This window comes from Cinclus cinclus, chromosome 3, assembly GCF_963662255.1.
Source record: "Cinclus cinclus chromosome 3, bCinCin1.1, whole genome shotgun sequence".
Lineage (NCBI taxonomy): Eukaryota > Metazoa > Chordata > Aves > Passeriformes > Cinclidae > Cinclus > Cinclus cinclus.
In genome coordinates, this window is record NC_085048.1 from 25319184 (window position 1) to 25347121 (window position 27938).

Below are 27938 nucleotides of genomic sequence, written 5' to 3' on the forward strand. Positions count from 1 at the left end.
CTATGTAATTTAAACTACAGACATGCCTTTTAAGTAAATTGAAATGGCTGTACAGATTAAAGATGACTCGTCCATTATGTTTTTACTGCTTAGTGAGTGTACATTTGTCTGTTTTCATACAGAAAAAAGATGCAGTTTTGCATCTATCTGTGGTGCATCTGGGGAAAGGCCGTTTGTTGAATAATTCTAGTGCTGAGATTAACTTACATCAATCCTTCCATTTCAGTGCAAGAAGAAAAACTTCTACAGGAACATTATGTTAAAATTAGAATCATTATTAATTCATGACACCTAATTTTCCTTACTAATGACTTTCATGGTAATCAGACATTCTGAAACAACAACAACAACAAAATATTCCGTTCAATTTAGATTTAAGATGTGTGAAAGTTCAGAGGACAAGGAGCATTCTCTTTAATTCAAGCAAAGTCACCATTTAAATTATGGGAACAAAACAACTTTGCGCCTTGTGTTTCCCAAAGAGATTCCATTAAGAGACTTTTTGTTAAAGTTAGTTCCTAAGAGACCTAAAGCTCATGTATATGAGTTGGATTTGCTGGTTGCAAGTCTTTTGGCTCTTGATTTTACCAAGTTTTCCACCAAACATCCTTCCAGAAAGAATTCCTTAAGGACTGATACATATCAACAGCAGTAAACTTTCACCTAGTCTTTCCACTTCCAAACCATGATCCACACGTTTTTAGAATGTACAAGTCTTAGTCCAGGCTTTGCTTTTTGATGACTTGATACATAATGCATGGTAACTACAATGCTAATTCTATGGGTTTAGGTAGGTAATTAAGAGAATGCAATATGAGATGTCTCTGTATTTTGGCTATTTTTCTCTTCACTGTAAACTGCTTTGAAACCAACAGCTGTTTTTCAAATCTCTTACATATGTGCTGAAAAAGGCTCATCTGGAAAGATGAATGTGCTTTTTAATACCACATTCACTGTGACAGTGATGACACACTGCCTACAAACTGCAGCTTGTAGACATGCCAGGCATTCAGAAGAGACCTTTGCATCATATAACTTATATACCAGTTCTAAAAACTTACATCAAAGATATAAAAAATGGGATATGCTGAAGGAGGCACCATCTATAAAATGGAGTAAAATACTTCTGGTTGACAACAGAGGAGATGGAACAAAAATATGAAGAATAGAAAATAAGGTGCTGGATTGTGACTCAATTTTCTGTCTTGCCCTCATCATGAAATAGCTTTTTAGTAAAGTCAGCAGTATCAAGAATAAATCCAGGTCCAGAAGATCAAAAGGTTCAGTATCCAGATAATAGTGTTGCATGAATCATCAGTATCTATGGGGGATGAGTGCAAGAAAAGCAACCATTGTATTTTTTTTGTGAAGGAAAGGTTGCACGGCGGTAGTAAGCTGCAAAGAAAAATACCAAGAGCATAGTTCTCAGTTTCTGTTTTACCTTTTTTTTTTTTAATGCATATTACATATCCAAATGGATCAATATCCATATTGTCATTACCTGTCCCCAAAAAAAGAAATTCTGCGCAGTTAATATAAACTCATTTTTAAAATAATTGGACATGATAATAACTTTAATGTGCAGAGTCTATGACTCACAGAAAGTGCAAGTGCACAGAAAGCACCTCAAAAATCAGACAATATTAGGACAAGTTGCAAACAGAGACATTAATATATTTTCATTGCATTCCCATCTACTTTATGAGCAACTACTTCCATTAAAAAACCATCTTTCTCAAAATGCAAAGTTCAATAGAATTTATTCTTCTGTAAGAATTTCTTGTGGGGTGGTTAAAGACAATTACAAACACATCTGATGCTTTCACACATCCTGTTCATAGACATCAGCATACTCTGAATAGGTCTAATTGAGAACTGTGTAGTTTCTGAGCTTCCCCACCTATGTATTCACTATACATCTAAACATGGTGAGACAACAGGCCTGAAAACCAGAATACAGTGCCCTAATGGGACATATCTGCACCACTGGTTCTTAGCAAAGTCTGACTAGTGCCACACGCAGTATCTAAGTCCTCATTCCTCTGCATACATTAGTTCTCTCTTTCTCTCTACAGAGAACCTTGAAGCTGCTGATTTGCTTATTCCAAATGCTGACTGGACTAAACATTTTCAAAGACCTACTGATCAGAGGCTGGCTGAAAACTTCCATTATCAGAAAGAACTGAACTTTTCATGAGGAATTAAAGCTTTGCAGCTTCTAGCATCAACACACACTTATGTTATGACATTCATTCAGGGTCTGGTAGTGCACTGTAAACCACAAGTTTACAGTTCCTGTTCCTGAGACAGAACCTCCTCAGGGATCAGCCAGAGATGATGGAGCAAGCTTCAGTATGAAGCTTTCACAACCCAATTTTCTTTCCCTCTTACTGCAGTCAAAATGTACTAATTTCTTTCAACATACACAGGTTCTAACTCAGATACAGCTAGTTTAAATTACGTTCATCTTTAACAGAACAAAGGATTTCTATCTAAAAGAATCAGGCTCATTTAATATGCTTACTTCTTGTGCTCAGTCCCCATGTTGATGACATGGGGACATAAAATTAAAGAAAATTCTTACACACAATGGGAACTTTTCCAGAGAACAACGTGTTTGTGTCTCATATTTGTACACTAGCTAAACAACTTTGGAATCTTAGACAAACACATATAAAGTCATAGCACTTCACAGCTGAAGACAGTTGGAACTCTCTGGTTTCCCATATGTTAGTAAAAAAATATTGTGAACATTTTAACTTCTCATTAAATAACTTAGTTACATCATCCCATTTCTTTTACAAACTCTTTATGGGCCTTTTTCAGTTCCTGTGTACTGTGAAAAGGATCTGATACATTATTTCAGTCTAGATTAGTACCTACAATATCTTACAATTCCTAGTTTATAGGATTATTAGTCTTACTCCTAAAGCATGATGATCGAAACCACAACATCTGTTATTATTAAGCAAAGAAATTACAGTCATACTCTAAAATGACCATCACTGTGAGACTGGCTTTGTCATCTCCAAGGGATGACTTTATAGCTTTGAGAACTGACAGATTGTTATGTCCTGAAATTCATGCAGGGAATGATATTGTGGCTGTAAATCACTAGGGCAACTCACAGTGGCCAGCATCCTTTGGAATAATCTTTACATTCCTGTTTTGCTCAATAAGCGTCTCACTTGAAAGATTACCCATGATGAGTTTTTTTTTTCTCCAGGACTGGTAAAGGATAGCTCCTGTGTCTTTGACAGCTGCTTAATAAAATTTAAACAAGACTTTTTGTTGGGCATCTATCTGTACTTGTACTCCTCCAAGGACTATAAAGGGCAAGCAACTCAAATCCAAAGTCAATTTGTCTTTCGTGATTTGCTTTAGGCATATTTAAATCTAAACTGCTAATCTAAAATCCTGGAAGCAACTGTATCAATTAAAATAAATCAGTCATTACAGTTGAATTGTACTAAAATTTCAGCAATTATTGTATTTTCTGCTTTGTCTGACAGGAATACCCTGCCCTTGTTGATTGAGTCTACTCAAAAATCTTATTGAAAGAGCAGGTTGCACCACAGTCCTGGGACAAGTCTTTTCCTGGTTGGCACACACTGAAATGTTACTTTGAGGTTTACAGCTTCTATTGCAGCCTTGGTCTATGTGCAGTAAAAGAGATCCCTCCTTCTCCTGACCTCCAGCTACCTACCAGAGTAACACCAGTGACATCTTGGAGCTTCATCCCACTGTCTTTATGATTCCATTCTTGGAAAAATGTATCTGCTTCACAGGAACTTCTTACTGATTGCATCAGGCTTGAAAATTGTTACTGCTACTCCCAGATGTTCTTAAGTTTTTTAAGCCTATTGCTGAGAAGCTAAGATGACAGAGCAAAATTCTTGATAATTTGTTGGGTGGCCCAACTAGGCATATTTCAGGGTACCAAAGCCTGCTTCAGCCCACCCAGCAGCAATTTTCTTGGAAATAGCTAGAAATACAACTGTTCTCATTTCTCTTATTTTTTCAGAATAGCCACTTTGGATTAACAGTGATTAATTTACAGATTTTTTTTTTTTGCCTTAGTACATTGTTTACATTTCTGAACTTCACTCAGGAGATGAAATCAGACTCACATGACCACCTGCCAATATAAAATGTGATTATCTTTATCTTGAAGAGACAAATAGATATTATATGAAATATGCATATATATATGTATATATAAATACATATGATATATGATATAAAGTCTTAAGCACTCTGAAGATTAAGCAACAACCCTCAGAATCCTGCTGTTTTTGTTAATTTAGTGTTCATTTTCTTTACCTCTATATTCTCTTCCTCTCAGTGGATGAAGTAGGCTACAGCAACATTGAAATTCTTTTCAGAATTTTTTACAATGACTTTCAGAATTATTTTTTCTTTATAAGGAAACTATAAAGCAATAATAAAATTATAGACCGCATCAGGCAGATGTCAAGAAATAAATAAGCATTAGGTTCATAATGCTTTGAACTTAGAAACAAACTATATGCTTAGATTTTTCATTTTATTTTTCTGAGGTCAGCAAATGTCAGGGTAGTTTAACAATACAACCTACAGTAATGAAACTTATGGTGTAAAATTAACCAGCACTTTTAGAAGAGCTAAATATTCTTTACAAAAAAAAATTATTACATCAGGAAGCATCATTCTGAGAGGATGGAAAATACATGAAAACTTCTTGAAGGCTATTTTGTCCCCAAAATAATGTTATTGTCTTATATTGTAGCTACTCAACACCTAAGTCATACAAATTTGTACACTCATACTTACTGTAGCAATAGAAATACACAGCTCTAAAGGAACTTGTTCAATGAGATTACCCCCCCAAATACGGAGGGAAAAACTTCATGTTACTGAAGATGGGAAGTTTATTTTTTTAAGAGCTTTCATTAATTATTTCTGCTCTACAGGATGTTGAACAGTTTCTCAGACTATTCAGTGACCTCTTTGCTTATCCTCAAATATTCTGGTCAAGGATGAATGAGCTGGCATTTTCCAGACAGAGTGGAAGCTTAGTTCTTTGTACCAATTCCTTTCCTGCAACATAAACAACAAATGACTATGTACACAACTACTGAGGTCCTGAGGAAAGGAAGGAGGGCCTCTAAAGGTCTTTTCTTTTAAAACTGAATCCCACATCAACATCCTCATTCAGTCAAGGACTATCAAAACAGTGTAGCCTCTTTGCCACAGTGCAGTCTACCTTCCTCCTAGAAAAGTCACAGACTTTGTCAAAACAGATAGTCAGGATTTTTTTTTTTTTTGTAAGCTAAAATAATTTCCCCCTTCCTCCCCTGTAAGTTTTCTACAAAAAATATTCTAAGTTATTTAGAATTTAAGTCCTCTGTTCAGAAGTAATTTAAGGACTTAGAAGCCTACTTTTGTTTGCAAATTTTGTGCAATTTAGGATCTTAAATCTTTGAATCCTGGATAAACAAAGGAAAAATGCAGGATTTGATGACATCCAAGATGGTATACTTCCTTGAGAGATATACAGAAAAACTTTGACAATTAAGAATGGTACCCACAGTGCTGTACTGCTCAAGTACTCTTTAGCTGCCCTCTTGGAAAGGATGACAAAAGAGCATTGAATGACCCTTGATCCTCTCAACTTAAGTGCTTAGGTGCCATTGTTTGGCTTGCAGGAAGGCAAGCCCTGCTCCCAGAACTGAGTCTCCAGTAGTGGAGAAGAGTGCACGCTACTTCTGTAGGCATTCTGCAAGAGGTTGAGTCTTTTAAAAATAATCTAGAAGACTAGAATAAAAGCAGTCCCTTCACTTTTTAATTTTATCCAGGATTTCATTCATCCAAGATGTGAGACACTGACTTACAGTTTTTCCTCTACTTCATTCCTGATGCTCCCAACTTAAGTGGATACCACTGGACAGCAATATATTCTGCCTAAGGAAAACACTCTCACTCCCCTTTATACTGCACTGTGCATGGAAGCAGAAAGAGTTCACATAATGAAAGGGTTGTCAAGCATTGCAATGGGCTGCTCAGGGAAGTAGTGGAGTCAGTGTCCCTGAAAGTGTTCAAGAAATGGCTGATCACGGCACTTAGTGCTATGATTTCATTTACCAGGTGATGTTGGGTCAAAGATTGGATTTGATGACCTTGGAGGTCTTTTCCAACCTTAATGTTTCTATGATGTTAAGCACTGATTCAGCCATACAGTTCTTGGCCACAGCTACAAATGTAGTAACCTCACTTGTAAATACACATCACAACTCTACACAATAAGACTACACAAATACAAGACAAATCACTTGCATGGAAGATTTTTTACCCCTTAGAAAATAACAATTGGAACCCAAATGAAATTAATAAAACTCAATGAATATTATCTTTTTTTCCCCCTCTTGTGCTATGTTTAGCACATACAAGCCACTTTTGTTGCTTTTACAAAATGGCAATGTGCAATAGGCACCTCAAGGGTAATAAGTTAGAAAAGCTCCAAGTAGCTTTTTGGATTTATTTGTTTAGGGTGTTTGCATGAAAGGTGGCCTTGCAAGAAAGTAAAATGGCTGTTCAAGGAAAGTGAAAAATGACCAAAGTTTTGCTGCTTCTAATTTATTTGATAGATGCACTCAGGCTCAACAACTGCATTTCAGTGATTCTCTGTTTTTTCTTATTTTTATTTTTCTCATTCCCTGAGCTGCAGTGTCCACACTTAAATTTGGCAAAATGAAACACAAATCCCTTCTGCATCTCCCTTACAGCCCGATTTACATAAATTTGATTTACCTATATTTGTTTATAATATTTTTCTTTATTTGCATATCAACTATGTAAGTGGTGCAGTTGCACCAAAATACTTATAAATCCAATTTCCAAAACTCATTTTCATTTGTAACCACTTATTCTTTCATTGTTATTTATAGCTAAATAAAACTAAAATAACCTGTTAAGGTTTCACATATATGAACAATTTTGGCAAGAAAAGCAAAGCAAACCGAGACAAATTCTGAATTTTTTTTTTTTAAACAGGTAATACAAAGGGAATTATATATTCTTAAAATTAGATTTATTTCAAAAGAAAGAAGCATGCATCTTAATTCTGCATGTCAGTTAAATTGTGCAAGCAGTGTTTGTCCAAAATTAAAATGATTGATGGCAACTGGTGTCTAATACAAAGAAATACAGTTTGAATTCCAATGCATTGGAATTTTATTGTATTGCCATTGTATTTTGAATACATTATTTTTTCAGAAAACTTCCTGCTGAAGCATGTGTGAGGATTGGTATACACATGCAAAGTCCTAATACAGACAAGTTCATGGGCTACATGACATCATAGATATCACTCTTGCATAAAATGGTGCAACAACAGACTTGGACAATTTATTTTTACAATACCCAAATATGATGTGTTCAAATGTATAACTGGTTGTTTTACTGCTTAGTCCTCAGAAAGATTAACAACTAGTGCTAATAATGTGATTTTTTGAGGCTTTCTCAGGGAAAAGAAAAACAGAAATGAGAAAAGGAACTCGGAAAAGTAGTGTGATTCAAATATATAGTAAAAGAAACTGAAATATGAAAATAAATATTAAGATACCTAAGTACAGTACACTATTTTATATATTTGCCCCAAATAAGAGTCACATTTGTTATATCTGGTTGTTTGATTTTTTTTCTTTTCCCTTCAGCTTTCTAAAAATTTGTATGTCAGAAACTGCAAGGCTGAACAGTTAGAGACAATATTAAGGGACTGGAAAATCCAAATAAAATTTAACACAATATGGCGTTTCTAACTTTTAGGCTTCTGTGTCCTCATTTAGACTTAAATAATTTGCATCTGACAGACATTATGTGATCAAAAGAATTCATGTTAGTATATTATCTAATGGTTTATTAATATCTTCATTACAGAACCTCACTAACTGGCCCAGAAAGAGTTGGAGGATACTATGAACACCAAAGCTACAACTCAAGCACCTTTTCCGGAACTTACACATAACATTATGTATTCCACTTGCACAGACATGTTGATTTTAATAAATATTTAAATGTGGTTTGATGTTATTGCACAAAGTAGTACAGGGTCATGCTTGGGTCCTTGTGTTCTTATGATCCTGCTATATAAGAAGCATTTACTTATATAATTTCACTAAAAAAAGCCCCACTGCACTCTGTGATTTCAGATGTGGCCTTCCACAGATCTTTACACCATAACAAGAGCGACAAAACAACAGCAGGTATCTATGAGTAAAAGCACTTACAGTGATTGTAAAAGCTATTAAAATGCAGGGAACCATAATTTCATAATGAAAAACCACGTCTGTATGGAGAAAGAACATTTTTCATCTCTGGTCTTTTACTTTATTGTCCTGGAGCTTTTATACTGTGTCTCGCTCTTCAAGCGATTGCTGCACTAAGAGCCGTGTAGGTCAAACTCAAGGTACTGTGTTTCATAACAAAATCAATTTTCAGTGGTTTTGCTACAGTTCAGAGAGGTACGCTAAGTCTGCACCTTTGATAAAATATAACTTATCAAATTATTTTAAAAATAAGCATATATGAAAACTATATTTGTCTACCTATATGACAAAGGTATTCCTATGAATATTCCAGTCACTTTAATACTATCATTGCTAAACAAAGAGTGTCCTTCATCCAGTCCATCTGATTGCACAAGCAAAACTATTATGTTTCACTTACTCATTTAGGACACATTCTAGTATTTTTTTCCTTCCTGTATTTACATGTTTTCCTAAAACTGTGTTGTTAGAAAAGAAAATGAATGCTTTAATTTTTATGTTGCTGATCCTTCAGACTGATTCCTTACCTAGTTCCTCACACATGTTGCTTTCTGTAGAGGAGCTCTGTGCAGCATCAAGTTGTTATAAACAGATGGGCTGGAAGAAATGGACCGTATTTTTCTGTGATGTAGCTACAGATAACATATATTTATACACACATATCTGTATCAGAGTGTAAGCACATATCTTTATACTGACACGAAGATTCAGTGGATATACTACAACAGTTGGAGAGCTGAACCTCCTCCTTCCAAAAGCAGTAGATACATGACAGTCACATGATGCTGCAGGGGAAGAAGCTGCAGGGTTATCAGCAGATATCCTGAGTTCTAGACACAGCTTCAGTCAGTTTTGTCTGTAACAATATCCACTCAGGGTATATATATCCATTCCTAGATCTGTGAAAATAAAAGCTGACATATTGATCCTTCCTTAAATACCCAGAAAGAACAGGCATATTACTGGGGAGGTGCTTCTGTGGTAATCCATGAGATAATTCATCCAGCACAAAACTTTTTATTCATATGTATAAATGAAATTCAGAGTGGCAAATGCAACAAACACAATAAGGGAAAAAAGATACAGGCATATAAGGCTACTGTTCAGGCCTTTAATTTTACCAGATGCATTTCTATTCTTCCATTTTCCTGAGTAAGCTATAAATACATGGATATAGACAACTGGCTGAAAGGCCCAGCAGCCAGTGAATGAAACTGAACTATAATACTTGCATTTTATTGTAAGTGTAATTGCTAAATATGTCTCTCTATAGTTTCATGCAGAAGTATTTTTTGCAAGATGACAAAATCACAGGTGTATCAAAGAGAATAACAGATGAACTCTAATGAAAGCTTCAGCAACAGAAGATGGTTTTTAATTACATGGCCCTAAAATGCCAGTAAAACTCAAATGCTATTTTGGAACAACCCATGTAAGTTTTCAAGTTACTGAAACAGTTCCTAAACTGTGCATTTTACTACATTAATAAAGCTCAAATTTTAGCTACAATGCAAATTCTTAATAAATAATAAACTAGAAGTTCTCTGTCATCTGTACATGGAATCTATTGATATAAAGAACATTCTGCATATATACTTAAATAAAAAGTCACTAATCTGAGTTCACCCAAGGCTAGACTGAAAAGCACAAGTACAACAGGTATGCTGGAAGCAATGTTGGTGTGATAATATTAAGTGCCATGGCTTCTTACTCTCCAGAGCCATTCCCAAAAACAGAGCTCAAAGCTTCTGTAGCTGTCTGGCACAGCTGAAGTCTCTGCACTTACTGAATGGAGATGTGTCTGTCTCCCCAGAAATGGATGAACCTTGAAGTCCAAAATTGTTTAGCTTTTTAGTACCTCAGTGGACCAAATCTGGTTAAGAAACTTTGATAATTGAAAGAAAAAACCCAAGTCTTCCTTCTAATTGAGCTGAATTCACACAGTAACTGAACTCTCAATAATTCTATTTATATTAGACTTGTCCCAAGTCTTGAAGAGAAATTCTTTAAGTTTTATGAGTTTGCTAAAAAAAAAAACAAACAAACCCAAAAAACTATTTTTTGCTTTTCAGTCTGATGGAAAAGAATAACGGGTGGAGATACAGACAACTGATAATGTTTAGCCTGCAAATGCCTGTAGAGTTATTTTGTACCAATCTAGACTGTTCTCCATCAGATAAATAACCGAGTGACAAGTTGTGACTGAGCTAAGGGACAGTAGACATGTATTTTTGATAGTAGGCTCCTGAAAGATCCCATTGTTCAATGATCAAATGGTGCAGTGCATGACGGCAGACAAATCTGGCTCTGTGGATAGCACTGCATCTATTTTTCATGTAGGATCTTAAGAATACAACTGCATACACTATGAATATTTAAGGACCATATGCAGGCTGGATCATCAATTGAGAGATGTCCTTCACTTAGATCTCTATATAACAAATATAAATATTTATTACATTGCACTTGTAAAAACATCATTTATAATACTAAAACATGTACAGCTGCATCAGCATTTTATTTTTTACTCCGTCTAGCATAGAAAATAATTTTCATCTGAAAACTTGGTAACTAATGTCAAGGAGAGAATTATTTCTGCCAAGTAAGGACAGAATTAAGGGGACGACAGAAGAACTTACCCTCTACAAAAAATATTTCTGAAACGTTAATACATAGATGCAAGAGTTTTATGGATTTTATTAGCGAAGTCCATTGAATAACTCTGATTAAGAAAATCAAATCAAAACAAATTGATTCAAACCAAGAAAATAATATAATAAACTCTGATTTAGAACACATTATGAATATGTGAGAAATTTAAAGCAGTGATGAGTCTGAAAGCAGTATTCAATTTATTACTGCAGTGCTCTCAGGACAGTTCTTCTGGTTTCATGAGGCAAGCCTTACTTTTTCAGTCAAAGATCTTTACAAATAAGAGACAAATTTCAGTTTGCACAGGCAAGCAAAAAACTCTAGATCTGCAGGTTACCAGACACTGAAGATTTAGTGCTGACTGGATTCTGCTCTTTAAACATTAAAAAACTTGCCATTACTTTAACTCCATATTTGTGTTGCTAGATTTTTTTTCAATAAATGTATTTATACTTTTCATGGACAGTATTACCCAAAATCTGAATAAATCCACTATACCTTCATCTCACAGCATCCTTCTAAACCTCAATAGGGTCTTTGAGATAATATAAACATTATCCTGTTTATTGCTACTGTACTAAAAAGAAAATTTGATTTTTCAAGTCACAGCAGATACAACCTGAATACAGTTTAGCTCTTTTTCTAAGTGCCTTGGGCATAAATACCTAATCAATCATATTTAATCAATATGTTGCTCAGCCATGCAGATTCCCATGTCTATAATTCCAGCTTCATTCAAATGATCTTTAGTCTCAGTACATTGTTTATTGATTTTTTTTTCTCACCCAGAAAAGGCACAGAAATAGAAAAGTGCTATATCTTAAAACTTGGAGACACCAGTTTAGGAAAAAGAAAAGAAAAATAAAGTAACCCCTGTTACCTATTATTGTATTCAATGTATTTCTATTTCTATAAATTATTTTAAGGTCTGGAACAACCTTAAAAGTCTTCTTAGTTGTCCAGGCCTCAGTGACAATGACAGTGTCCTCTCATTGACAATGTCCTGCTTCGAATGGGCTTCGAAAGTATCATTTTCCCACGTTAACATATTTATTGTAGCAGTAGCACAGGAGAAAACACGCCATGAATAGGAAGTTTAGGTCTCTATTACATAACGTTTCCATTCACATCGAGGACTGGCAGACAGAACAGATTTAAAAGCACTAAGAATTTCCATTGAAATTATTAAGCAAAGCCTTCGCAACCCAAATTTTGTGGATTGCAGTCACATGTAAATGTTAATTATTCTTTTAAAAATCTTAAACTGTGACAGAATGCCTCTTATTGTTAGTCTTTTCATTGTCCATGTTGGCACTGAAGAAGCATGAGCATAGCTGTTTCAGTTTGTTTGAAAACTATTGAAAAATGCAAATAACCATTGATCTTAGAATGAACAGGTGAACATGGCATTTGCTCTACTATTAAATAATCTGAAATGAGAGGAAGAACAGCATGACGTTAAAAGCACAATCTATCTTATTGTGTGGTTCTTTTCCAGTGCCTTTGTAAAATTACTGCTCTCAACTCATTCTAGAAGATTGTAAGAATCTGCATCCGGTTGGTTCGATCAGTGAATTGAGAGGTGAGACAGAATATTTGCATTTAAAACTGCTCTTTAATCTGGCTGTCCTAGGAGCTGTACCAGCTTCACAGTGTCTTGACAGACAGGCCTATTTCTTGCAAACAAATTATGTATTTGTTTGCAAAAGTAAGAAGCTCATCTACGTATTCATATTCAGATGAGTGGATTTCTGTGCAAAAGTCCTCTTTTTTATCCAAGAGTGAAAATGTAGGTGGAGGTAAAATATAAAAGTAATGTATATTTTACATTTTCCCAAATGTATTCTCTTTTGCTAATTCTTTCCAGCTGGTGCAAGAAAACAAATGGTAAGTCACTTCAAAACCCACATTAGACCTCTCAGAAAGCCTCAGTATAACTTCTAAAAAGTGTAAAGAAAAATATCACTGGACAGTTCATTACTAACTTCTGATTCAGAAGGAAAAAATACAGATGCAGGGTCAAATGCCCTCCAAAACAGGATCTGAACGCAAAAATAACCTTTGATTTGGATTAAGCACCCTTCCAATATTTAGCTTTAATCTTGAGTGGAAAAGTTTGGATGCTTGGATCAAAATTTACTGTGCTGAGGAACACTGGCTTTGCCCAGTCAAGTTGCCCCATCCCTACAAATGTTCAAGGCCAGGTTGGATTTGAATTTGATCAACCTGGTCTAGAAAAAGGTGCTCGTGCCCACGGCAGGGGCATTGGAACAACACGATCTGTAAAGTCCCTTCCAACTCAAACCATTCTAATGATTCTATTAATTATTGCCACAATAGCAGCACACCTACTCAAGTATTATTCACTTCTGTATAAATCATGAATCTCAATCTGCCATGCCTATTGGGTGTTTCACAAGTTGCCAAGCAGACCTTAGCCTTTAGAGGACCCCCAGGTCCTTCTCTACAGAGCTGCTTTGCAGCAGGTCAGCCCTCAGCCTGTACTGGTACCTGGGGTTATTCCTCCCCAGGTGCAGGACCCTGAGTTTGCCTTTGTTGAGTTTCAGACCGTTCCTCTCTGCCCATCTCTCCAGCTTGTCAAGGTCTCTCTGAGGGGCTGCACAGTCCTCTGGAGTATCAGCCACTCCTCCCAGCTTTGTGTCATCACCAAACTTGCTGAGGAGGCCTTTGCTCCTTCATGCAAGTCTCTGATGAATACCTTAAACAACACTGGGCTCAGTATTGAACCTTGGCAGACACAATTGACAGGCCTCCAGCTAGACCCTGCACCACTGATCACAACCCTCTGGGGTCTGCCATTCAGACAGTTCTCAATCCACTCTCTTGTCTACCCATGCAACTGTTCTGTTGGGTTTGTGTGGTCAATTTTTGGTAGTGGGGAGGCTACAAGGGTGACTTATGTGAGAAGCTGTCAGAAGACTTCCCCATGTTCACCAGAGCCAATGACAGCCAGGCCTAGGACAGAACCACCACTGCCAAAGGCTCAAAGGCTGGGCCAACCAAAATTGATAGCAACTTCTCTGTGAGAACATATTTATGAAGGAGAAAAAAAAGAAGTTATTGCTAAGATGTAATTGTGTAATTGTAGCCAGAGAAGAGCGGGGTGAGAACATGTGAGAGGAACAGCCCTGCAGACACCAAGGTGAGTGCAGAAGGAGGGGCAGGAGATGCTCCAGGTACCAGAGCTGAGATTCCCCTGCAGCCCCTGGTGCAGCCCATGGTGAGGCAGCTGTGCCCCTGCAGCCCATGGAGGGCCTTGGGGATGCAGAGATCCACCTGCAGCCTTGGAGGAGACCCACACTGGAGCAGGTGGATGCCTGAGAGGAGGTTGTAACCCCACAGGAGGCGTATGCTGGAGCAGGCTCCTGGCAGGAATCTGCAGACCTGTGTAGAGAGGTGCCCATGCTGGAACAGGTACAGAGCTCCTGTCCCTGAGCAGCAGCAGAAACAACCAGTGATGAACTGACTGCGATCCCCATAATCCCCATTCCCTGTCTCCCTCTGCCTGGGGAGGAGGCAAATCTGGGAAAGAGATGGTGGGGTGGGAGGGGAGGTGTTTTCTTATTTTGCTTCTCATTTTCCTGCTCTGTTTTTGTTGGGAATATATTCACTTAACATCCCCAAATTGACTCTATTTTGCCCTTGATAGTATTTGGTGAGTGATTTCTCTCCCGGTTTTTATCTCAATTCATAAACCTTTCGTTATATTTTCTCTCCCCTTTCCTGCTGCAGAGGGGAGTGATAGAGACACTTTTGTGGGTGCCTGGCATCCAGCCAGCGCCAACCCACTACAACTATCTTGTGTCAACCCAAGAGCTTTCTCACTTTTATACCTCTGAATCTCTCTCTGACCTCATCATGGAAGTGAGCACCTGTGTGCAGCTTAGTCGTTGGCTCTGGATAAAACACAACACCAGGTCACAAACCCTGGACGATCCCCCTCGATCCCAGAAGCTGCACAGCAGTTACCAGTTACACTCTCCATCCAAGTTCACACCCAATGAACTGCTTCCAAAGTGAAGAAGGTTCACATGGTAACTACTTTCTCTTTGCATGTAGTTTTCTAATGTCAGTACATCCTCTTCTTGTGGGGAAGAAGTTCCTCTAAGATACTATCAAGCTACACTCAATATAAAGCAAATTTCAAAGGCAAGTGAAGAAAAAGGCATGAGGTGAGTCAATCTTCTTCCTGCTCCAGCCCTCTTCTTTTCTGAAAGTTGTTCCAAATGTTTTTCCCTCTGGCAAGGCCTGACATTGAAAATGTTGCACATGAATATACTCACCGCAATGACAGGACTTTCCTTTTCATGAGAAACCATCAGACATCTGCTTTTATGGATTCTCAGAAAGGCCATCAGGAAACCTCTAAATATTTACATTTTGGATAATCCAAACTTTTAAATGCTTATCCAAACCAATTTGAACAGTTAGATGTTTCAAGGTCAAATAGTCAATACAATCTCTGATTAGCAGTGCTCAGCAAATGGCTAAAGATTTTTTTTCAGGAAATGCTGTCTAAACATTTTTTAAAAATCTGCTGTAGGCATTTGATTCTATTTCTTGAATTCACTCTCTGATCAAAATTCAAGTGACTATATTTCATTAGAGCAAACAAAGATACAGAATATGGATACTCACAATCAATGACAGAGCATTCATATATACCACTAATCAAACAATAGTGATTGCAAATAGTTGGAAGAAAATGGTGTGAAATACTGTACCCAAAAATGAAAAATATAAACTCATAAGGAAATTCTAATACACCTGTGGGTTGCTTAGAAGCAGGGAAAAAAAGTAAATAATTGGATAAATTATTAATTATAAATTAGTTTTAAATCTGTAGGATTAATGGGGAAAGAACAACAATTGCACACAACATTTGCTGCAGGTCAACAAATAGATTCACTTGCTTTTTGTATCCAGCCAGGTATCTGATTTATTAAATGATTTATTTGGGAAGAAAAACTGCGTTGATTACTTTCCATTAAAAAAAAAGTATTTTCCCTAAAACATCATTTACAATATTATATTCAGATATGTGATACTGAACTTTTCCTTTTTCCAGCAGAGCATCCGAATTCTAGTTATTATCTCAGTCCAGAAGATACCAAAATGATTTAGAGTGCACTTACAAACTTTTATAATATGACAAGAAATTTTCATTCCAAACTGGTGCATGATAGCAATCTCATATATTCCTAGCTGTGGAATATGGATGTTGAAAGGACACAGGAGATGGAAGCTCTCCAAACCATGTGAATTTTGACCTATAAGACAAGACGTTTTTTTCCTGCTATCTCAGAAGGGGAAAAAGCCATAAACACATATGTTTGTTTTTATTGGACTAATGTATCACAAATGAAACTGACTCTTTTAATTATGTGTATGTTTTGCGCTCCTCACAGTGTAGGCATTTCAAAAATATGGGGAACTGGCTGAACGCTTTTCTAACATTGATAATTCACCTGCCTCAATTTTTCTTCCTGCTTTCCATATATTTACCATCCAGAAAATGTGCAAGAAATGCTCCCTTAAAAGATTTTTAATACTCTAGGATGTTTACTAGTATGGTAAATGAAAAAAAAGAAATTAGTTCAATTATCATCCTAATCTAAAATTACAAGGGTTTTGTATCTGCACAGAAAGGAAGGTCTCATACATTTTGATACAAACAGACAGTAACACACTGCCAAGGGTAGGTGTAATTTTGAAATTCCATTTCTTAGCAGAACTTTTAGCTCTTCATTAATGGAAACTGTGTTGAGGTAAATAATACAAGAGTGACTTTTTTTCCCCTCCTTTTTTGCTGTTGCTCAGTTGTGATTCTTGGAATTAGCAGAATGTGCATTCCTGATTTGAAGTGATGGTCATCTAGTCACTACACTGCAAATACACATGGTTGAGTGAAGCTTTAACAACAAAGAATAATTTCTGTTTCATTTTCCCTTCTTCTGTTCTAGGAAGACCATCAATTGAATAAAAGTGCATCTTTCCCTGGTGGTAGGATTAGGGAATAGACTGGATGTTCATCTTACTCCTGGACTCGCCGTAGCTGGAAATATTCAGACATCATATTTGATATCACTTTCTTCTCTATTTGGATATCCGTTGTTATGGTGATAGTTTCAGGAGAAAACATTAACGAGGATGACTTGAAAGCTTTCATGTATACAGCACCATTTTTTTAACACCTCATAAGGAAAGGTGACAGTCAGTACTGCTCTTTGCTAAAGATACGTTATTGTATCAGCTTTCATGAAAATGACCTGGATTTCTATTTGTTATGTATCTGTAACACAGTGTTGAATACAAATATGTAATATAAAAGATTTGGAACAACATGCCTCACCCCCCGCCCCTCGTTTTCTCACAAAGGACATAAGCTGTTATTCTTAGGAACTAGGTTGCAGTAAAAATTGACTTTAAGTATACAATACAAATTTTAGCACATCTGTATTGCTCTTTTGTGACACCCCAAGAACTATCCATCACGATCTCTCGTATGCAAAACTAAGCTGTGAACAAATCTACAAAGCCGCGTCACCCAGCACAGGCCTGCAGACACATTGCACCACCCAGACCGTCGTTCACCTGCAGGGGAAAAGTGTTAGAGCAAGGAGCTTTCTGCCTGGACTGCTCCATGTTGGAAGGACTGGGCGCTCACCACAGAGCTTGGCTCGCACGCTGTCACTGCAGGCATTACTTACATAGTCCTCGTAGGCCTCGTGTGCGGGAGGCAGGGGTGCTCTGTAACCCGGCACGGACGGCGCTCCCCTGGCTCGGGGGGTGGGGACGCCCCTGGCCACCGGTGGGACAGGGAGCGCTCCACGGGTCACCGGCGCTCCTCGGGGTGCCTGGGCACCTCGTCCAGGCAGCGGGGGAGGAATGGCACCCCCGCGGCCCCTGCGAAGAGGGGAGCAAAGAGGAATGAGCAACGAGGGAAGACGCGCATGTGCTGCCCCATTTTAAAGGCTCGCACGTCTTTACTGCTATTTAAAGCATCGTATAATTCTGGGGTTTTGGCAGCTACAATGTCAAGCGCTTTTAGGCAATATCTCAGGCAGAGCTTGTATTATGGAAGGTCATTATTTTTAAACCATGCAGTGTCTTTTGCACCTTTTTCCTCCTGTCGCTTGTACTAATAAAACTCTGAATCATTGTAATTCATAGGGTTCCAGAATTACTCCAAAGCAGTTCTAGAAGATGAAGAAAATGAGGAACCTCTTCTGTTGATTTCAAACTATTTTACAAGAGCAGTCATCACTCTCATTTTCATGTTTAGTGGTGGGTTGGAGAAACAGATTGGCAGAAGGTATTGCAGGACAGCAGAAACTTGCAAGGCAAAGCAGATGAAGAAAATAAAGGAGAGGAATAACTTTCCTTCCTGTCTAATTTAGTTCAGCACAAAGGACTGGCAGTGTGGTAGTTTTCCCCACTGCACAGAGAGCATAGAGCATACACACAAGCATAGAAAGAGGTTTAGCATCCTCCTGGTTATTTATGCTGTGAAAACTAGTAAGTCAGAGAAAGTTGTTATTGTTTAAAATGCCATATGATGAAATAAAAGGGGGATAAATCAGGGTAGCAGTCTGTGAGTTTTGTATCAGAGCAGTATGCTCCTGGGTGTGCTGTCTTTTTGGAAGACTGTGAATGCCGGGTATAGCAACCATGCATGACACCCAGATCCACAGCTGTGAATGGAACTCGGGTCTCCTGTAGCAGCAGGAACTGTGGTTTGTTCCCTGCTGAGACAACCAAACCCATTGCATCAGCTTGTGATGTTCGTTATTGTACTACAAGTTTCAGTAGCTGATTTTAGACTTGCAGAATCACTGAATGGTTTGTTTTGGAAAAAAACATTCCAACATCCTCTAGTCAAAACCCCATTCCTTGTACAGAGACATCTTTCTTGGGTGCATTGAAACCAATTTAAAAGCTGCACGTTTGTTGCAGTGACATTCTGAACATCATTATTAAGTCAAGCTCTTCAGAGATCTTGGATGTAAGGAAGACTGAGCCCAGAAACTTTGAGTAGAAGATGGTCATGAATGCCAACTGCAAAAAAAATTCTACATAAGTGCATCATACTACCAATTAAACAGCTCTTGTAGGAAAAACTGATGGTAAACATGACAGACACCTTCAGGGACAAAACCTCAGAGGTCATAGGAAAGCTGAGCCCATTCAATTACTGAAGAACTCCTTTGTCAGCATAAGGTACCCCCATATCCTATTTCCTTCAAAATGAGTCCATTTTTTAGGATTTATCTTGAAATGACCTCTTTGGAGAGAAGACTAGAAGTAGCTAGGCAACTTAGATGCCTGAAGCAATGAATTTCTGAAGGGTTCACAGTGAAAAACAAGTCTGAGAGAATGTTCTAAGATTTTACACTGGCCTTAATAACAAACAAAGATATATATTATTTAGATAGGAAAAAAATACTTGGACACATTGACACCCCAATGTTTTTAGATTACGCCAATCAAATTCACTTAAAACTGATAACCCATCAACAAGTAACATATAATGATGCAGTTTATATATATAGGTATATTTGTATATACATACAGTATAGCTGTAATATATATTAAAATTAATTATTTAGAAAATAAAATTCCTCCTAGACTATGTGGCCTTCTCTGACTACATTATTATTTTGACCAAACATTTAATGCTACTGACCATACTGCCTTAGTACTAGTATAAAGGTATTCCTTCTTAGAAATATCCTTTTTCCTGTCTTCATAATCTGCTCTCATTTGTTGTCACTCACAGTACCCTGTGAACTGTAGATCAGAAAATCTACAACAATACAGACCACACAGAAAACAAATATTTTGGTTTACTGCCCAGGATCTCACTGTAACTGTAATTTTTTTTTTTTGGTTGGTTGGTTGGTTGGTTTGTTTTTTGTTTTTTAACTATGGTTTTTTTTTACTATTGCTTGCACCCTGTAAAGCTATTAACATAATAGTTCAGGTTACCACACCTTGAAGGAGCTGCAGGTGGCACACGGATCCCTCTCCCTCGAATGCCCCGTCCACGTGATGAATCCTCAGAACCGTTCAAATACGAAAGTTCTCTCAGCTGCTCCTGGCGAATTTCATCATTATAATCCTGAAATGCAAATGGTGAAACTTTCTGAAACTTTGTATTTTGGCTGAGCTGGCAAACCACCCTAACCAGAAGTTTAGTGGATGGTATTTCAGTGAATTTTTCTGCATTATCGCTGGTAAGCTGAAAAATTGAACAAGTAGGAGTGGACAACTACCTATAATATATGGACAGAAAAATGTATATGTATGGGTAGTGAAGGTGGCCATAAAGAACATGAACATGTAAAAAAACCCTCAAAAGGCACAGAAGGCATAAACACAAAGAAATGTATCTGTATGCAAAATACAGATGAACTTTCACATACAAAAGGTACTAATTTCAAGTGACTTGTAATTAGACAAAAAAACACATTTTATAAATATTCTTTATTTTTGGCAAACTTCCCTGGCTTTATGCACTTAAAACACAAATTCTACCTTATATGGCATATTAGAAAGACTGGATGATTTAATTCTACCAATTAGCATCACTGAATGTAGCCTTCACTTATTTTATATATCCTGAAAGGAGCTTTCTCCTTATGAGTCAAGTAACAAAGCTATGTTTACTATAAAAAAATATTAAATTAAATAAAATAGGCCCATTCCAAGTCAACAGGGTATTGAATTCAGCACTGCAATTTCTGTTGGTTCAGTAAACAGAACACCAGAAGAACTTCCTTTTCTTACTGATACAAAACATAATCACAGTCTCATAAAATGGTTTGGGTTGGAAGGGACCTTAAAGATCTAATTCAAGCCTCCTGATATGGACACTGTCTTGACCTCCTCTTCATTGGAATGACTGACTAGGAGAGGTGATCTTTGAATATTAACTGTGTTTGTTGGGCCCCTGTTCCTTCCAGGGCTCTATCACACTGCACTCCACCGAGCAGTTCCAAAGTCTGCTCTTCTCAAGTCCAGGCCAGACCTTGCTGTGCACTCTCCTCGCTGCCCTAAGGCTCTTGAACTCCATCATTCCATAATCACTGCAGCCCAGGCTAGCCTTGAGCTTCACCTTCCCCGCCAGCCCCTCCCTGTTGGTGAGAACAAAGTCCAGTACAGAGTGTCCCCCCAGTGGCTTCTCTAGCACCTGGAGAAGGAAGTTATCCTCAATGTAGTCCAGGAATGCATCTGCCCTGCCGTGTTTTCCCTCCAACAGAGGTGGACGTTGAAGCCCCCCATGAGGACCAATGCTTGTGGACCTGAAGCTGCTCATTTCTCTCTATAGAGTGTCTCATCCACTGTAATACACAATATTGGACACACTTATTTTATGTTTGTCCAAATTCCTTTGTCAGAAATTCTTTTTTTTTTTTAGCTTCCTTCCATTTTATCCAGCTTTTTATGGGCTGATCACCATATTAAAAGTCCACTGCAGCAGCCAGTGCACTGGCAGCACAGCTGTGTGACAGCTAATTACTGTTTCAAAAGAGAAAAGATTATTGAATTTCAGCTCTTCTGTCCTTCCATCCTTCCACATGCAACTGCCATTGACTGTCATGCAAGGACTGAAAATGCATTACAAGTGACATGTCTTTTAGCCAACTTAAAGACCAAGCAAACAGTGAGCTGGAATTTCTTCTCCTTCCTAAGGAGGTCCAGGAAATCTGTTTAAAGATATGACCCTGATCCTGCTGTGTTCTAAGAGTATAGGCCTGGTCACAATTTCCTTTCTAAATTTCTGAGTGTAGCTGGAGAAAAATCTATCAATGAAGATTCAGAAAATAACCCTATTTAACAATACAGTGTGTGATAATTGCAGCACAATCATAATTAAAAATAAAAATATTTATTGTATTAGAAAATCCGTAATTTGATAATATAATAGATAATAGCTTTCATTTCATACCAGCCCCAAATGATTTTGTACATTTTTCTATTTTTCTAACACTAATAGTTATAAGCCAAAGGCATCTTCTAAATCAATGTGCTCTGTAAAATACAGAGGGAAAAACACAGAATCAATGAAATCACATTTACAGCAATTGTTGGAAAATCTACAGTGCTCTCCTCTTAGTATCATGTTATTCATACTGGCTTTACAAGGATTAGGACTTCAAACTTGCTGACTGAGTTTACCTTCCAGATTCCACACAAGTGCTGAGACTGAACTTCATTAATAATGTAGGTACATTTCGTAAGAGGAAAATGTGGGGGAAATTAAAAAAAAAAACAAACAAGAAACCCCACAACAACAAAAAAAATCCAAAAAACCCCAAACAACAACAACAAAAAGTCACAAAAACCAAAGGACTTGCAATGGGATAGACATTGGAATTTCTGTGTTGCTGCTTTAACCCATCTCTTTTGGAGTACCTCTGTATAAATGAATTCTATTAGAAATTGCCTCAAAGGAACTATTCCTCCCTCAAAAGGTAAAAATGTAATTTAAAAATCTTAGTATCGACAAAACAAAAAAATCCAAATCAAACTTATAATATGAAAGATCTTCAAAACTTCACCATTCTGTTATGCAATACCCTCAGTTTTAGCTTGCACATTATTTGTGGCATGTTCAGTTAAGAAACAGTGTATTTTGAAATGATGAGGTGAAGACAGCAAAATACTTCTTCCAAAGGAAGATACTGAGACAGGTCTCTTGAAAGAGAATGATTTCATTACAAAATATAACTCTATATAGATAATTTATCTTATGGGCTCCTTAAAAAGCATAAGGATCATAATTTGTAAACCTAAAACCTGAAGTTTTCAGCAGAAATGCTCATTTTGCCTCTTCCGTTAAAGAGAAACATAACACTGAATGAATCTTTTATAGCTGCTACAAGTATAGTTAGAGTCAGGGTATCTATCCTGATGCATATTTAATTGGATGAATTCAGACCCTAGCACATGAGCAAAATTATGCTGCTGCTGTTTTGTATGTTTCTAGTCCCAAGAAAGAGTACATGATGTTTCAAGACATACCTATACTGAAGGAAGTACAAGGAAGTAGCTACACACTACAGTAGTATTTTTTGTTTCAGAAAAAAACAATCTCCTTTTTATGTTAAAATGAGCTCATGAAAAATGTCCTGTGCTTCATAGCTTTTCTTATAGCTTTCTAATAGTCTTATAGCTATTCTTACAGATGATGGTCTACATTAACCTATAGATTTTGCTCTTCTTTATATCCTTGAAGACATTACTACCTATAAACAGCTTATTCATTTAATATTGATAAGGAGGCTGCAATCAACTTGTATCATGGTGGTCAGAGTTTACTAATGGCGAGCTAACCACCCATGCCCACGACTATTCACCTAAATATGCATCTTGACTTTAGAAAGGTGAAGGAATTTCAACATCAGCAAAGTCGTAGCACCCAGGGTCACAATAAATTGCCATGTTTATGTAAATGCATAAAAAACCAAAATGCATGTTTAGATAAAAAATTCAGTAGTCCAGAAAACGTCCCAAATTACCACAATTATGTTTATTAATGAAGGTTTGGATTGATTAATTACATTGGTTTCTTTGACTGTTGTAGGAACAAAGAAAAGCCCATGTGCAGGTTTTCCAAAGGAAATCAGAGTTTGGCCAGTGGCAGCTCACCCACAGGCCATTCTGGAAGCACTGACAGGAGGTGCAGCAAAGAGGAGAAAGCACATAAGCTGCTACAGAACTCAGTAAAGCATTCTGGTAAAAAAAAGCAAAGTATGATGCAAGTTGCAAAACCTGATCTGAATTAACAAGAACATGTGACAAGGAAAGAAAGTTAATAAAGAAATCAAAGGGTAAGGCATAGAAAGGCCAAAAGGATTTGGGAAATATGTTTCTATCATTACCATAACAAAGGCTCATAGAAGTCAAGGATAAATCAATCCCTTAAGGACAGTGATCTCCTGTCCTGATGTACTCTGCTCATTTAAGTTCTATTATAATTCTATTAATAAATATCATTGCTCTTATCTGTGACAGCTGAATTTCATTCTTACCAGATAGTTAGGGGAAAAGTAATTTAGGTTACATTCAAACTACCTTAAGAATGCAGAGTTATACATGTCAAATCTAAAATAATCATCACAATATTTCACACTGACAATTCTGAAGCATGAATAGGGCACACTCTTTCACTCCCACGCATGCAATATCCTCTGAAGCTCTGTGTTGCCAGCATAGAGCACCACATTCCCAGACATATGTTTGCCCATCTTGCCACACTCTCTTCCTGTGCTCAGGCAGCAGAAAGGGAACAGGAGGTGGATTTGGACTCCTGCAGCATTTCTGCATCCTGCCCAGCTCCTCACATCAGCAAAAGAATTCCAGGGCTCTGCATTTGCACAGGTTCACTGAAGCCAGACAATCTCCCCTAAATTCTGTTGGTGGTGCCTTGGGGCTATTTTCAGGCAGCTTAAATTCCAATTAGGCTAAAATTTCCATTGAGTACATGCTTCAGAAAACTCACAGCCAGAAAATGGGACACAGAAGACACAGTGAATTAGCTGGAGCTTGGTGATGAAAATATAGCCCTTTTTTGTTTTGGTTTTAGATACATTCTGATTTTGGACACTAAAAGAGACATCATCCACATGCCCCCTTCTGTATGTGGGGAAGCACTAAAAACCACTGTGAAAATAACTGGTGATGAGGAGTTCCTGGAGTCCCCACTTCTTTGTGTTCTCTGTAGCCTTACAATGGTAAACTGCATGCTTCAGCTTCAGAGCATAGTGAGAACCACTTATCTGGACTCATGGGGTCAAGATCTGCAGTTCAGTACACTGAAGAGGCCAGGAACCCTGGAATTCCCACTTTTTACTTGAGTGCCTTAATATCAGTCTGTTCCAAAAAAGAATAGTACTGGCTGCTCAGTATTCAAAGCACTTGACAAACTAAATCCTGAATTTGACAAGAAGTATTTGGCATTTCCTGTTACATTTTTATATTTCAAAATCCTGTTCTAAAACTCCAGTGCACTCAAATATAAACATATTGACCTGTTTCCTGCACGTATCAATAGCATTTATCAGTGTCAGGTTAGGAAACTTAGAACAATTGTGCCAGGTAGATTGGATAGCCCTCTCCATCACCTAAAATTTGGGTGAGACAGTACCTGAGGTGGGCATGTAAATTAATTGCTGTAACTGAGTCAGGGCAACCCCTGGTATCAATCTGGGCCGGCAGATGAGCAGATCCAGACCAGCCCTGACGGGAAGGACCTGGGAATGCTGGTGGATGAGAGGCTGGCCTGGCAATGTCAACTTGCAGCCCAGAAAGCCAAATGTACCCTGGGCTGCACCAAAATCAGCGTGGTCAACAGGGTGAGGGAGAGGATTCTCTGTGAGACCACACCTGCAGGGCCCTCAGCACAGGAAGGACATGGAGCTGTTGGAGTGAGCCCAGAGGAGGGACACTAAGATGATCAAAGGGCTGGAGCACCTCTGCTATGAGGAAAGGCTGAGAGCTGTGATTGTTCAGCCTGGCAAAAAGAAGGCTTTGGAGTGATCTAATTGTGTCATTCCAGTATCTGATGGGAGCATATAGGAAAGATGGAGAGACTTTTTAGAAGGGCACAAAGTCACAAGACTACTTTCAAACTAAAAAAAGTAGGTTTAGATTAGATACTACGAAAAAATTCTTTACTGTGATGGTGGTGGGGACAATGGGACAGGTTGCCCAGAGATTTTGTGGATGACCCATCCCTGGTAGTGCTCAAGGCCAGGTCAGATGGGGCTCTGAACAACCTGGTCTAGTGGGACGTGGTTGCAACTAGGTGATCTTTAAGATCCTTTCCAACTCAAGCCATTCTATGATTCTGTGAACTGCATTCTTAAGCTTCATGTTTTGTCTTTCTAATACTAATTTGAAGACCACTGCAAAACATAAGATTCAACTGTAGCTGAGCCCATGCCCAACCAAGCAATCCCTGCAAAGTTCATCAGAACTGTGGGAACTGGCTCTAGCCTACCCTCCCTGGGTGTCTGATGGGTACAGCATATGTTCTCGAGAGCTCAAACCCCACAGCTGTTTTGATGTTCCTAGATAACACCCACGCTTACTGAACTCATGTTTAATGTATATGCATGGTTTCCTGGTTACCTACAGTCAAAGCCATCTGTTAGGATGGCTCTTTGCCCATTCACAGATTGTCCTGGTTATCACACCAGAGCCTAGGTGCCAGGTAATGATGGGTTTAGATGGACAGCCTGCAGTGCACCATAAGTAACAAAGCTTCTGCCAAAATTACTCCAGTATTGCATCTAGCAACACCTCACATTTGCCCATATATAATGACACTCAAGTAAGGCCATTTTGTTTGCATGTAGTTCCCTGGCAGACCCCAACAAATACATAAAAATATAAATATAATCCAAGGAAGAAATTACTTTCTCTAAGCAATCAGCAACTTAGCCAGATCCAAAGCCATAGACGTTACGCACTTCCACTTGCCCCATATGCAAAAAGGTGCTGGCTGTCTTTACCTGCTTACAGTCTGCCTGAAAAACAAACCTTAATAGTGTGGATCACCCTTCGAGATCGAAAACACATAAAGCAGACCATATATTTCTTTGAGTAGCAGTTTGAATGTGTTGCAGCCAATATGAGTTTCAGCTTCTAAATGCCTATGGGCAGAAAACAAGCAGACATAAGCTAGAGCCACGTACACTTGCCTTTGAGGTTAGCTGACAGCTGGGGGATTTGTCAGCTTGCCACAGAGAGCACTCACCCAAGCGTGGATGTCATTTTTCTCTTTGAGCATGCACAATTAAATCTGCCTGGCATCATCAGCATGGGGCACCGCTCTCTACAAGCAGTGTGGAAAGGAGGTGGGGGGGTGTTTGCTCGGCATCTGAAGAGAAGCTGCCAGTCCCAGGGTGGAAATTATACACAGCCAAAGTACTAAGAAACTTTGACGCAGATATTTTAGTCTTTGAATAGAACAGAGCAAAAGAAGTCTTGGCTAATTGTAAAATCATTTGTTTTTCATACTAAAGAGACCTTTCAACAGAAGATTGTTGCAGTTTACATGGAAATGCTGTTAACCACACAGAGTAATAATCACACCAAAGATGGGTGTATGGATTTTGAAGAACTTGCAGAAGCCTGTATTAAATTTCAGCCATTTACCCCAATTTGTTCCACCCCTCTTGCTCAGAGGCCCCACACAAATGGATACTGTGGTCTGTAATTCATCCAAATGACAGCTATGCTGCCACAGAAGCTGGTTAGCTGACAGCTTCCTATCCCTGAATTTAATTCCAAGTGAGCTCTGGCTGCCAGAGACTTGTGCTCATTTACAGCTGTCACTTGAAAGAGACTTATAAGGGAATTGGTAATACGAACAGAGGGCATGCAGCAGGCTTCAGGAAGGGTGGTGTAGCCAGCTAATCCTAAAGAAATTGTTATGGATTCCCACTGGACATTTACACTGACTTCTAGGAAGTAAGGGATGTGATATGGCTGGTCTTCCTCCAGGAAAACCCAGTTGCTTCATAGGAGGCAGGGGAGGAGTAGGACTGCCACTGTTCTCCAACTGTTTGCTGAAGCTCTGCTACAAATGAGATCATTACCTGCTCTTAAGGCTGAAGGAACTGTCTGCTGTAATTTACATTGAAGCCAACACAAGTAACAAGCTATACACCGTACATATGCAACACTGTGAGATCCAGATTGCCTCCTGATAACCCACTGCTGTAGGTTTGCAGCTCCCTAGTCAAGGATAGCAGGGATGGCAACAGCAGCCAGCAAAATTCAGACATGTTTACTCTTCTTTAGTGTGCCTGTCTCATCCAGCCTGGCTACAGCCATGCTCCCTCAGTCCCATGTGGCACAGTAAACAAAATATGCTGCTCGACCTGAAGAGACTAGAAAGGGCAACCAAGAACCAGAAATCTGGGCAAGAAAGTATCTTACCACAGG

General features: G+C 38.2%; 1 protein-coding gene across 1 annotated transcript in view; it reads right to left on the reverse strand.

The window, feature by feature from the left end:
- Positions 1–27938, reverse strand: part of KHDRBS2 (KH RNA binding domain containing, signal transduction associated 2) — a 309215-nt gene that overhangs the window by 76968 nt on the left and 204309 nt on the right. Inside the window, exons 5-6 of the mRNA XM_062488563.1 lie at positions 19973–20100; positions 17686–17885 (exon numbers count right to left, since the gene is read on the reverse strand). Coding sequence (XP_062344547.1) covers positions 17686–17885; positions 19973–20100 — 328 coding nt within the window. The remainder of the gene's footprint in view (positions 1–17685; positions 17886–19972; positions 20101–27938) is intronic.